The sequence below is a fragment of the Salmo salar genome, chromosome 14 (genome assembly GCF_965601325.2).
Source record: "Salmo salar chromosome 14, fSalSal1, whole genome shotgun sequence".
Lineage (NCBI taxonomy): Eukaryota > Metazoa > Chordata > Actinopteri > Salmoniformes > Salmonidae > Salmo > Salmo salar.
In genome coordinates, this window is record NC_138304.1 from 56351871 (window position 1) to 56364901 (window position 13031).

The 13031-nt window shown below is 48.4% G+C and overlaps 1 protein-coding gene across 2 annotated transcripts in view; it reads left to right on the forward strand.

The window, feature by feature from the left end:
• Nucleotides 1-260: 260 nt before the first annotated feature.
• Nucleotides 261-13031, forward strand: part of LOC106569835 (MAP kinase-interacting serine/threonine-protein kinase 2) — a 55363-nt gene continuing 42592 nt past the window's right edge. The window contains exons 1-5 of one of the 2 annotated variants that reach the window (XM_082961054.1): nt 261-353; nt 874-1000; nt 3798-3888; nt 6523-6624; nt 9518-9615. In XM_082961054.1, the coding sequence (XP_082817180.1) occupies nt 950-1000; nt 3798-3888; nt 6523-6624; nt 9518-9615 (342 nt within the window). In that variant the 5' untranslated portion in view covers nt 261-353; nt 874-949. Of the gene's footprint in view, nt 354-777; nt 1001-3797; nt 3889-6522; nt 6625-9517; nt 9616-13031 lie in introns of both variants that reach the window. The other variant, XM_082961053.1, reaches the window with a different exon arrangement.

Consider the following 13031-nt stretch of genomic DNA (forward strand, 5'->3'; position numbering starts at 1 on the left):
GAGATATCAGCTGATGTAAGAAGGGCTTTAGAAATACATTTGATTTGATTTGATTTGAACTAGGCTATAGATTACGTGCAATTTGGGTTGCAGTCGGTTGCGTTGAAGTTGCATATGAAAAACATTGCTCCGCCTTCCTTTGCTAAATTATCCTATCATGTGTGTCCTAATGTTATGTCGTCAGTGTTTACTGTGAGCTGATTGGATAAACCGGTCCAGAGTGGGCGTGGGGGGGGGGGGGGGGGATCATCAGAGGTTATAAAAAGCCAGCCCCTCACAGCCATTCGCTGCTTCTCGAAATAATCAACGGTCATTCAACAAAGGCAGGCTGGAGTAACACGGACAATAACGGGGTAAATTAAAATGGAATATCTGGAATATATTATTATCTGTCATAAAGTTTTGGGGATATCGACCGTACCCGAAATATGTTACGAGTTTATCAGGAGTTGAGTCAACTTCAACCCTGTGGTAATCTAGCTAGCGAGGTTAGCATACCTAGCTAAAGTTACTGTTGGTGAACATGACGTGTTTTTAAAAACAACAATGGATGCTCAATGGACGTTCAAACTAGTTCAGTCTAGATACCTCTTTGGGTAATGTAGACATTTTGAATGCATTTTCACAATGCCAACAAATCTATTTAAAAGGTTTTAACTTTGTTTCATTTCAACTGTAACGTTAGTAAACTAAAGGGAAATTTGAATGGGCTAGCCGTGTCCACTTGACTCGGTTATATCAGCTAGTGACAAATGTTTTTTTACTGTCTCACAACAGGAATCCCGTTTTTAAATGACCACTTAACCATCCAACAACAATCTATGTCAAGACTACCGACGGATCACATCTAACTGCCGTGTCTTCTGTCTCTAGCGTTGGACCACAGTGACAGTGCATACCTAATCTAAATCAGTATATCGTCTAAATTAACCAAGACCGACATCCAAAAATGGTTCAGAATACCACCCCAGAAGTCACTGGCTTCCACCGCTCTTTTAATGTGAGTTACTCTTTTTGTTTATTATTACTGCTTTTAAAAAAGTCATTATCCAAATGTGTTTCTTAATTGAATAGAAGTATTGAAGAACCGAATTGATTCAAAGGCTGGAGGAACATGCGTTACAATATTGTGAACGGATGTTGCTCAGTCATTGCATATCTTCTGTGTTAATTTTAGTCCAGTCAGTCTGGATCCCAGACAATGCTATTTCAGTCAGTGACAGTAAGGTATGTATACCTTCCTGGGGAGAGTGCAGAAGTGTAACTGTGGTCACTCTGTGGTGTCTCACGTTTGCCCTAGCCCAATATTAGACCTCTGCTTTAATTAATTACTTAATTAATGAGACAGGGGTATTAGACAGCGGTTCCAATTACTTTTTCCCCACAAGTCCATTTTCATATCTAAAAGTTCTTGTGACCCCACACTATGTCCAAAAAAATGTAATTAACAGCCAATGTTTACTTTTATATTTGGGGTTATGGCAGACAACTGAAAAATATTCAAAAAAAAAAGTCAAATAATGGCATCAGTGATCTTCAGGTCGGAAAGTCGGCGCTCTAGAAAGAGTCACGAGTTGGAATTCCGAGTTGGATCAACGTGCAAAAAGCATATTCCCAGTTGGAGCTTGTTTGTCCTCAGAGTTCACAGTAGTCTTGAACGCAGCATTAAGGTTTAGAGTCTGCAATAGTTTGTGGTTTCATAGCTTAGCCGGCCTAGCGAATCACTGTGGGAATTATTCAAGTGCAATTGCATTTGCATTTGGGGGGGTAGCATCAAACTGCTCTTAATAGTTTCTTGTTCACTGCTCACTGAACCCCCCCCCCCCCCTCCCCCGTCACAGAAACGTTTAGAAGGTAGGTTAGTCATTAGACTGTCCCCCCCTCCCCCGTCACAGAACCGTTTAGAAGGTAGGTTAGTCATTGGACCATCCCCCCGTCACAGAACCGTTTAGAAGGTAGGTTAGTCATTGGACCATCCCCCCCCTCCCCCATCACAGAACCGTTTAGAAGGTAGGTTAGTCATTGGACCATCCCCCCTTCACAGAACCGTTTAGAAGGTAGGTTAGTCATTAGACCGTCCCCCCCTCCACCGTCACAGAACCGTTTAGAAGGTAGGTTAGTCATTGGACCATCCCCCCTCCCCGTCACAGAACCGTTTAGAAGGTAGGTTAGTCATTGGACCGTCCCTGTCCCAGAACCGTTTAGAAGGTAGGTTAGTCATTGTACCGTCCCCCCCCCCTCCCCCGTCACAGAACCGTTTAGAAGGTAGGTTAGTCATTGGACCATCCCCCAGTCACAGAACGGTTTAGAAGGTAGGTTAGTCATTGGACCATCCCCCCTCCCCATCACAGAACCGTTTAGAATGTACATTAGTCATTGGACCATCCTCCCCGTCACAGAACCGTTTACAAGGTAGGTTAGTCATTGGACTGTCCCCCCCATCACAGAACCGTTTAGAAGGTAGGTTAGTCATTGGACCATCCCCCCCTCCCCGTCACAGAACCGTTTAGAAGGTAGGTTAGTCATTGGACCATCCCCCCGTCACAGAACCGTTTAGAAGGTAGGTTAGTCATTGGACCGTCCCTGTCCCAGAACCGTTTAGAAGGTAGGTTAGTCATTGGACCGTCCCCTCCCTCGTCACAGAACCATTTAGAAGGTAGGTTAGTCATTGGACCATCCCCCCTCCCCCGTCACAGAACCGTTTAGAAGGTAGGTTAGTCATTGGACCGTCCCCCCCACCCTGTCACAGAACCGTTTAGAAAGTAGGTTACTCATTAGACTGTCCCCCCCTCCCCCGTCACAGAACCGTTTAGATGGTAGGTTAGTCATTGGACCATCCTCCCCCGTCACAGAACCGTTTAGAAGGCAGGTTAGTCATTGGACCATCCCCCCTCCCATCACAGAACCGTTTAGAAGGTAGGTTAGTCATTGGACCATCCCCCCCCCCTCCCATCACAGAACCGTTTAGAAGGTAGGTTAGTCATTGGACCGTCCCTGTCCCAGAACCGTTTAGAAGGTAGGTTAGTCATTGGACCGTAGCCCCCCTCCCCCGTCACAGAACCGTTTAGAAGGTAGGTTAGTAATTGGACCGTCCCTGTCCCAGAACCGTTTAGAAGGTAGGTTAGTCATTGGACCGTAGCCCCCCTCCCCCGTCACAGAACCGTTTAGAAGGTAGGTTAGTAATTGGACCATCCCCTCCACCCGTCACAGAACCGTTTAGAAGGTAGGTTAGTCATTGGACCATCCCACCGTCACAGAACCGTTTAGAAGGTAGGTTAGTCATTGGACCATCCCTCCTCCCCCTTCACAGAACCGTTTAGAAGGTAGGTTAGTCATTGGACCATCCTCCCCTCCCATCACAGAACCGTTTAGAAGGTAGGTTAGTCATTGGACCATCCCCCCGTAACAGAACCGTTTAGAAGGTATGTTAGTCATTGGACCGTCCCCACCCTCCCGTTGCTATCAAATACCCTTTTTAATAGATGAATCAGAGGTTTAATGCTTTGTCATAGATCTCTATTGCTCTTAATGACACCTCTGCTTCTTCTACAGGCCACTCTTGGCTGTGACAATCTAAATATGTCCCGGGTGTCAGGAGAAGGATTTGTTCAGTTTTAACCTGGAGGTCAGCCAGGGTCTGAGGAGGATTTTGGTTTGGACTAAATCGGTCCTTTGGCCTGTGGGGAGAAATGTTTAGTCTTTCCTGCTGCTTCAAATGGCCTTGTGATGTGAATGACTCTCCTCTAGGCTGTGTCAAACTCAAAGCCTTGTCTGTTTCTGTTCTGTTCCTCCCTTAGGTCCAAAACCCTTTTAATTCTGAAGATTATACCAAAACAGACTCTAGTCTCCACGAGTCAAACTTACATTTAGATTGTCCCCCAAGACCTGGTAAGTTCCTGGCATCAAAGTCCTTTTTTGATTTGGGATTTACTGTTTCTGATTTGATTTTTAAAACACACACACACACACACACACACACACACACACACACACACACACACACACACAGGGGCCATCTGACTCGCAGTGACCTTGCTATGAGGGTATCATCACTATGTCTGTCAGTTAAACTTCAGTCCTGATTAGATGGGTGACGCTGGCATATCATATACTACCTCTGCTGCTTTCATCTGCATGATAACAGAACTCCCGTCATAACTCTCCCTGTTTCCCAAAGCCATCTGAAGGCTAAATTCATCGTTAGTCTTCCTAGGAGCATCGTTATCTCTGCCTTGTTGCCGGGCTGTAGGCGGAGGCGGGCGGAGGCGGGCTGTAGGCGGAGGCGGGCGGAGGCGACTCTAGGCGGGGATGGTTCTAGGCGGCGGTAGTCGGAGGTGGCTCTAGGCGGCTCTAGGCGGAGGTGGCTCTAGGCGGAGGTGGCTCTAGGCGGCGGTAGGAGGAGGTGACTCTAGGCGGCGGTAGGAGGAGGTGACTCTAGGCGGAGGTGGCGGTAAGCGGAGGTGGCTCTAGGTGGCTCTAGGCGGCGGTAGGCGGAGGTGGCTCTAGGCGGCGGCTCTAGGCGGCGGCGGCTCTAGGCGGAGGCGGCTTTAGGCGGAGGCGGCTCTGGTAGGCGGCTCTAGGCGGCTCTGGTAGGCGGCTCTAGGCGGCTCTGGTAGGCGGCTCTAGGCGGCTCTGGTAGGCGGAGGCGGCTCTGGTAGGCGGAGGCGGCTCTGGTAGGCGCAGGCGGCTCTGGTAGGCGCAGGCGGCTCTGGTAGGCGCAGGCGGCTCTGGTAGGCGCAGGCGGCTCTGGTAGGCGCAGGCGGCTCTGGTAGGCGCAGGCGGCTCTGGTAGGCGCAGGCGGCTCTGGTAGGCGCAGGCGGCTCTGGTAGGCGCAGGCGGCTCTGGTAGGCGCAGGCGGCTCTGGTAGGCGCAGGCGGCTCTGGTAGGCGCAGGCGGCTCTGGTAGGCGCAGGCGGCTCTGGTAGGCGCAGGCGGAGGCTCTGGCAGGCGGAGGCTCTGGCAGGCGGAGGCTCTGGCAGGCGGAGGCTCTGGCAGGCGGAGGCTCTGGCAGGCGGAGGCTCTGGCAGGCGGAGGCTCTGGCAGGCGGAGGCTCTGGCAGGCGGAGGCTCTGGCAGGCGGAGGCTCTGGCAGGCGGAGGCTCTGGCAGGCGGCGGCTCTGGTAGGCAGGCGGAGGCAGGCGGCTCTGGTAGGCGGGGATGGCTCTAGGCGGAGCTGGCTCTAGGCGGAGCTGGGCTTCTTTTTGCTCTTTGTAATTTGTCTCAATATATACTACTCAAAAAAATAAAGTGAACACTTAAACAACACATCCTAGATCTGAATGAAAGAAATAATCTTATTAAATACTTTTTTCTTTACATAGTTGAATGTGCTGACAACAAAATCACACAAATAATCAATGGAAATCCAATTTATCAACCCATGGAGGTCTGGATTTGGAGTCACACTCAAAATTAAAGTGGAAAGCCAAACTACAGGCTGATCCAACTTTGTAATGTCCTTAAAACAAGTCACCCTCATGGAGTCTGTTTCTGACCGTTTGAGCAGACACATGCACATTTGTGGCCTGCTGGAGGTCATTTTGCAGGGCTCTGGCAGTGCTTCTCCTGCTCCTCCTTGCACAAAGGCGGAGGTAGCGGTCCTGCTGCTGGGTTGTTGCCCTCCTACGGCCTCCTCCACGTCTCCTGATGTACTGGCCTGTCTCCTGGTAGCGCCTCCATGCTCTTGACACTACGCTGACAGACACGGCAAACCTTCTTGCCACAGCTCGCATTGATGGGCTATCCTGGATGAGCTGCACTACCTGAGCCACTTGTGTGGGTTGTAGACTCCGTCTCATGCTACCACTAGAGTGAAAGCACCGCCAGCATTCAAAAGTGACCAAAACATCAGCCAGGAAGCATAGGAACTGAGAAGTGGTCTGTGGTCCCCACCTGCAGAACCACTCCTTTATTGGGGGTGTCTTGCTAATTGCCTATAATTTCCACCTGTTGTCTATTCCATTTGCACAACAGCATGTGAAATGTATTGTCAATCAGTGTTGCTTCCTAAGTGGACAGTTTGATTTCACAGAAGTGTGATTGACTTGGAGTTACATTGTGTTGTTTAAGTGTTCCCTTTATTTTTTTGAGCAGTGTATTTAATGTGTAGCCCTGTGCTCAATGATGTGTCTGGTCTGTGATTTACTGCGTTTGTATTGAGGAAGCATTAGAATAAGACACAATATTTGAAGCCATTAGGTGGTAATATCATTCTATGAGCTGATCCGTCGTCAGTAATTGTGAAATGATTACAATGTTTAGGAAAGATTTTAATGGAGAAAAGCTGATCTGAGAGCAGTGTTCCGTTTCTTTTCGATCCTAGAACTGTTGCAACGTGACCCACTTAGTGACCACTCTCCCCTTCTTTACCCAGGATGTGTTATTGTGCCGTCTCCATTCTGTCCTCTCTCTCTCTCTCTCTCTCTCTCTGCCGCTCTCGTCCAAAGACGCTCAACCAGCAGACCTGTAACTCTGGATGTATGCCATCAACTGTCCCCTCATCTCCTATCCTCCTCCCTCCTTAGACATGCCAGCCAGCCAGCCTATTAACATCCCAGATGCCAAGAAGAGGACCAAGAAGAAGAAGAGATGCAGGGTCACCGACAGTTTCACTGGACGATTCCAAGGCAAGTCACTAGAAAATTATTTATATTTCAAAAGAAATTCACAAAAGCTCTGACGGAGGCCGCGAGGCCGATGCGTAAAGCTCTGACGGAGGCCGCGAGGCCGATGCGTAAAGCTCTGACGGAGGCCGCGAGGCCGATGCGTAAAGCTCTGACGGAGGCCGCGAGGCCGATGCGTAAAGCTCTGACGGAGGCCGCGAGGCCGATGCGTAAAGCTCTGACGGAGGCCGCGAGGCCGATGCGTAAAGCTCTGACGGAGGCCGCTGCGTAAAGCTCTGACGGAGGCCGCTGCGTAAAGCTCTGACGGAGGCCGATGCGTAAAGCTCTGACGGAGGCCGATGCGTAAAGCTCTGACGGAGGCCGATGCGTAAAGCTCTGACGGAGGCCGATGCGTAAAGCTCTGACGGAGGCCGATGCGTAAAGCTCTGACGGAGGCCGATGCGTAAAGCTCTGACGGAGGCCGATGCGTAAAGCTCTGACGGAGGCCGCGAGGCCGATGCGTAAAGCTCTGACGGAGGCCGATGCGTAAAGCTCTGACGGAGGCCGATGCGTAAAGCTCATTAAATATCAGTGATACTATCAAGAGTAGTGTGCGGATTCCTTTTTTCCTTCGTCTTGTTCAACTGTTATCATATACCTGCAAAAAAAAGATTGCTCAGATGTGCGAGTGCCCTTTCTGAATGTTGTACTAGATAATGATTATCCGCTGTCAAATGAAAGCATGTGAGTACGCTATATAATAATCCCAAATGTATACATCCACATGTGTTCTGCCCATCAGGCCCCAACTTTTACATTTAACTAACGTACCAAACAAACTAGCTTTTATCTAGATCATCCTGCATGAAATATGCTTATTTGTTGTTTCTTGTCAGATACAATTTTATTTGTCACATGCACCGAATACAACAGGTGTAGTAGACCTTACAGTGAAATGCACCGAATACAACAGGTGTAGTAGACCTTACAGTGAAATGCACCGAATACAACAGGTGTAGTAGACCTTACAGTGAAATGCACCGAATACAACAGGTGTAGTAGACCTTACAGTGAAATGCTGAAAACAACAGGTGTAGTAGACCTTACAGTGAAATAGTTACTTACAAGTCCTTAACCAACAATGCCGTTGTAAGAAAAATGAGTGTTAAGTAAAAAAATAAATAATAATTAAAGAGCATTTTACTTCAATATTATTTTAATAAAAAGCATGAATTAGCGCTCACCCAGAGACAATAAGGTGCTGACTAATGGCAAATAAACTGTAAGCTATAAAAAGTTTCTCTTTCTGTGTGTATATCTCCCAGTAATTTATTGGGTAACCACCAACGTTTCGGCGTCACTGCCTTCATACCCAATAAATTACTTGGAGTTTATGTACAGTGCATTTGGAAAGTATTCAGACCCCTTGACGGTTTCCACATTTTGTTACGTTACAGCCATCTAAAATTGATTAATTTCCCTTGTCAATCTACACACAATACCCCATAATGACAAAACCAAAAAACGGAAATATCACATTTCCATAAGTATTCAGACCTTTTACTCAGTGCTTTGAAGCGCCTTTGGCAGCGATTACAGCCTCGAGTCTTCTTGGGTATGACGCTACAAGCTTGGCGCACCTGTTTTTGGGGAGTTTCTCCCATTATTCTCTGCAGATCCTCTGAAGCTCTGTCAAATGTTAGATCGGGTTCAAGTCCGGGCTCTGGCCGGGCCACTCAAGGAGAGAGAATTGTCCCGAAGCCACTCCTGTATTGTCTTGACTGTGTGCTCAGGGTTGTTGTCCTGTTGGAAAGTGTACCTTCGCCCCAGTCTGAGGTCCTGAGCTCTCTGGAGCAGGTTTTCATCAAGGATCTCTCTGTACTTTGCTCCGTCCGTCTTTCCCTCAAGCCTGACTAGTCTCCCAGTCCCTGCCCCTGAAAAACATCCCCACAGCATGATGCTGCCACCACCGTGCTTCACTGTAGGGATGGTGCCAGGTTTCTCCAGACTTGACGCGTGGCTTTCAGGCCAAAGAGTTCAATCTTGATTTCACCAGACCAGAGAATCTTGTTTCTCATGGTCTGAGAGTCTTTAGGGGCCTTTTGGCAAATTCCAAGCAGGCTCTCATGTGCATTTTACTGAGGAGTGGCTTCTGTCTGGCCACTTTACCATAACGGCCTGATAAGTGGAGTGCTGCAGAGATGGTTGTCCTTCTGGAAGGTTCTCCCATCTCCACAGAGGAACTCTAGAGCTCTGTCAGAGTAACCATCGGGTTCTTGGACACCTCCCTGACCAAGGCCCTTCTCCCCCGATTGCTCAGTTTGGCGACCAGCTCTAAGAAGAGTCTTGGTGGTTCCAAACTTCTTCCATTTAAGAATGATGGCCACTGTGTTCTTGGGGACCTTCAATATTGCAGACATTTTTTTTCGTTTCCTTCCCCAGATCTGTGCCTCGACACAATCCTGTCACGGAGCTCTACGGACAATTCCTTCGACCTCATGGCTTGGTTTTTGCTCTGACATGCACTGTCAACTGTGCGACCTTATATAGACAGGTGTGCCTTTCCAAATCATGTCCAATCAATTGAATTTACCACAGATGGACTCCAATCAAGCTGTAGAAACATCTCAAGGATGATCAATGGAAACAGGATGCACCAGAGCTCAAATTCAAGTCTCATAGCAAAGGGTCTGAATACTTATGTAAATAAGGTTTTGTATTAGTAATAAATTATCATTAGTCATTATGTTTTTTTTTGTGTAGATTGGTGGCAGAAAAAAATGTATTTCATCAATTTTTGAGTAAGGCTGTAATGTAACAATTTGTAAGGGGTCTGAATACTTTACAAATGCACTGTACATATAGTGTGCAACGCTCCTGTATTTTTATAGCTTCCATGTTAATATTTTGTCATCAGATGTGTACGTGCTGCAGATGGAGGTGCTGGGCGAGGGGGCCTATGCTGTCGTCCGGACCTGTATCAACCTCATCACCCAGAAGGAATATGCTGTCAAGGTGCTGTTCTCTGCCTCTCTCTGCCTGTGCCTCTCTCTGCCTCAGCCTCTCTGGTTATACGTGCGTCTCTGTGGCTGACTGAATATCAAGAAAGTGTCACATTCTATAAAACTCCCAGATATTGTGTGAACCAGGTTTCATGATCGAACCTGACGAAGTCACGGTGTGCCAAAACGTTAGTTCAGACATGAATAAAGTGTAAATGACAGAGTGCTACTTTATTTCCCCAAGGTTGGTATCTGTGTCTACAGCACCACCTTGTTAACGTTGTAGGGTGTCAGAGGTTTGGATATCAACACAAGTTTTAGACTAGTGACGGGCCACGTGTTGCACACTGCTCTTACCTACGTCTGGAACTAAAGAGGCCATGTGCTAAACGGGGACACTGGAGGCCGTGTGCTAAACGGGGACACTGGAGGCCGTGTGCTAAACGGGGACACTGGAGGCCGTGTGCTAAACGGGGACACTGGAGGCCGTGTGCTAAACGGGGACACTGGAGGCCGTGTGCTAAACGGGGACACTGGAGGCCGTGTGCTAAACGGGGGGACACTGGAGGCCGTGTGCTAAACGGGGACACACTGGAGGCCGTGTGCTAAACGGGGACACACTGGAGGCCGTGTGCTAAACGGGGACACACTGGAGGCCGTGTGCTAAACGGGGACACACTGGAGGCCGTGTGCTAAACGGGGACACACTGGAGGCCGTGTGCTAAACGGGGACACACTGGAGGCCGTGTGCTAAACGGGGACACACTGGAGGCCGTGTGCTAAACGGGGACACACTGGAGGCCGTGTGCTAAACGGGGACACACTGGAGGCCGTGTGCTAAACGGGGACACACTGGAGGCCGTGTGCTAAACGGGGACACACTGGAGGCCGTGTGCTAAACGGGGACACACTGGGGGGCCGCGTGGTAAACTGGGGGGCCGCGTGGTAAACTGGGGGACTGGGGACCATGTGACTCTTCATTCTCTGCTACCTGGGGAAACTAGCCCTGAGCTGGGTCCCAAATGGTATCCCATTCAGTACACTACTCACTATGTAGGAAATGGGGGTTAGTTGGGATGCGACTCTAGATACTCCCTGTTTTTCATCAGCCATGTACGCAATGCACAACTTCCCTTCATTCAGACTGTCGGGTGATGTCTGTCGGGTGGGTGATATGCAGGTTTGAAGTGGTTAGTTATGTTTGATTTTAGTATTTTGGCATAGCTTGTTGCTGCCTCTGTTGTGGTAGCTGTGAGATGTCATCACTGCGTCCTATAGCCAGTGTTATTTAAATGGTAGCTGTGAGGCGTGGTCATCACTGCGTGGTGTGTCCTGTAGCCAGTGTTATTTAAATGGTAGCTGTGAGGCGTGGTCATCACTGCGTGGTGTGTCCTGTAGCCAGTGTTATTTAAATGGTAGCTGTGAGGCGTGGTCATCACTGCGTGGTGTGTCCTATAGCCAGTGTTATTTAAATGGTAGCTGTGAGGCGTGGTCATCACTGCGTGGTGTGTCCTATAGCCAGTGTTATTTAAATGCTAGCTGTGAGACGTGGTGTGTCCTGTAGCCAGTGTGTTATTTAAATGGTAGCTGTGAGGCGTGGTCATCACTGCGTCCAGTAGCCAGTGTTATTTAAATGGTAGCTGTGAGGCGTGGTGTGTCCTGTAGCCAGTGTGTTATTTAAATGGTAGCTGTGAGACATGGTCATCACTGCGTCCTGTAGCCAGTGTTATTTAAATGGTAGCTGTGAGACGTGATCATCACTGCGTGGTGTGTCCTGTAGCCAATGTTATTTAAATGGTAGCTGTGAGGCGTGGTGTGTCCTGTAGCCAGTGTTATTTAAATGGTAGCTGTGAGACGTGGTCATCACTGTGTCCTGTAGCCAGTGTTATTTAAATGGTAGCTGTGAGACATTGTGTGTCCTGTAGCCAGTGTGTTATTTAAAAGGGTAGCTGTGAGGCGTGGTGTGTCCTGTAGCCAGTGTTAAACCCTCCAGTACAGTTGTTACTGTAGTCTATTGTCCTGCAGCAGCTGCTAACTCAGCACAAACTTCCTCTTGTGATTGTTCTGAACCTCGGGCCTTGTCTGTCAGCCAATCACAGCCAAGGGTGGGAGAAACGGGGACCCAGGGAGGAGCGGACGGGGACCCAGGGAGGAGCGGACGGGGACCCAGGGAGGAGCGGACGGGGACCCAGGGAGGAGGGTTGTGTTTATGTAAAAGATAAAAAGGTCTCACACAGGGTGCCATTTGGGAAGTTGCCCAATCTGCTATATCGTTCACTACTTTTGACCCAGACTCATAGGGCTCTGGGCAAAAGGAGTGCACTATGTAGGGAATAGGATGCCATTTGGGACTCTACCATGTTCTCTTACTGGGCCAGGGAATTTGAAACAGGCCTTTGTCCTCATGCTGGTCGGGTTACATAAGTTGACTCAACGGACTGACTCCCTCTGGCAGTTTCTCTGTTATTATGAAATGTCCTCTACTAAAGCAGTTCAACAACATGTTCAGATCACATCCCTGACTTGTACTCTAGAGAGGAGAAAAAACCTTTCTTCATAGTTAAAATAAAAAACAGATGATTTTGGTCTGATCAACACCGCTCTAGCTCTGTCACCTTCCGCTGCTGTGGAAATGCGACGTTGCATTTCTCAGTCGATGGATTGAGACCCAGCCGGTGCAAAAACATATCACTAGATTAAACGGACAGATTTTTATGGGGATTTTTTTAAATTATGCTTATTCAATTTCCGTGGCGATGAGGACATCGACCTTAGGGGGTTAACTTGATAACATTTGGATAGATGAATACTTTATCACCTGCTGTGGGGACTATATCCCTTCATTTGTTTCCATTTTGTAGGTCCTACCCCTTTTATTCGACTGGTCGATTGTTTGGTTGATAGGCAGGCAGTTGGTCGACAGATTTCTTTTGTCGAGCAGTGGCACACGAGACGGCGGTCTGATTCACGGGCGGTCTGATTCACGGGCGGTCTGATTCACGGGCGGTCTGATTCACGGGCGGTCTGATTCACGGGCGGTCTGATTCACGGGCGGTCTGATTCACGGGCGGTCTGATTCACGGGCGGTCTGATTCACGGGCGGTCTGATTCACGGGCAGTCTGATTCACGGGCAGTCTGAGTGGACTAATCCATTGCGGAGAATGCTGAGATGGCCCACCAGTATTACGTTGACAATTAATTACCATAATGTCTCATCTACAATGTTTGTTTAGTTACTGTAATTTCTGTTAATTAATTGAATATATTATTATAAGAGTCTTGCTGATCTCATTGTAGGAGTGGACAGGTTTGCGGACACACGTTTGCGGAGCGCACAACACAGGCTACACTTGTGAGGGAAATGTTTGTTTATTTCATAACATTTACTAGTTGTCAATTTATTTAATTGTCTTTTGTTTTTCGGCGCT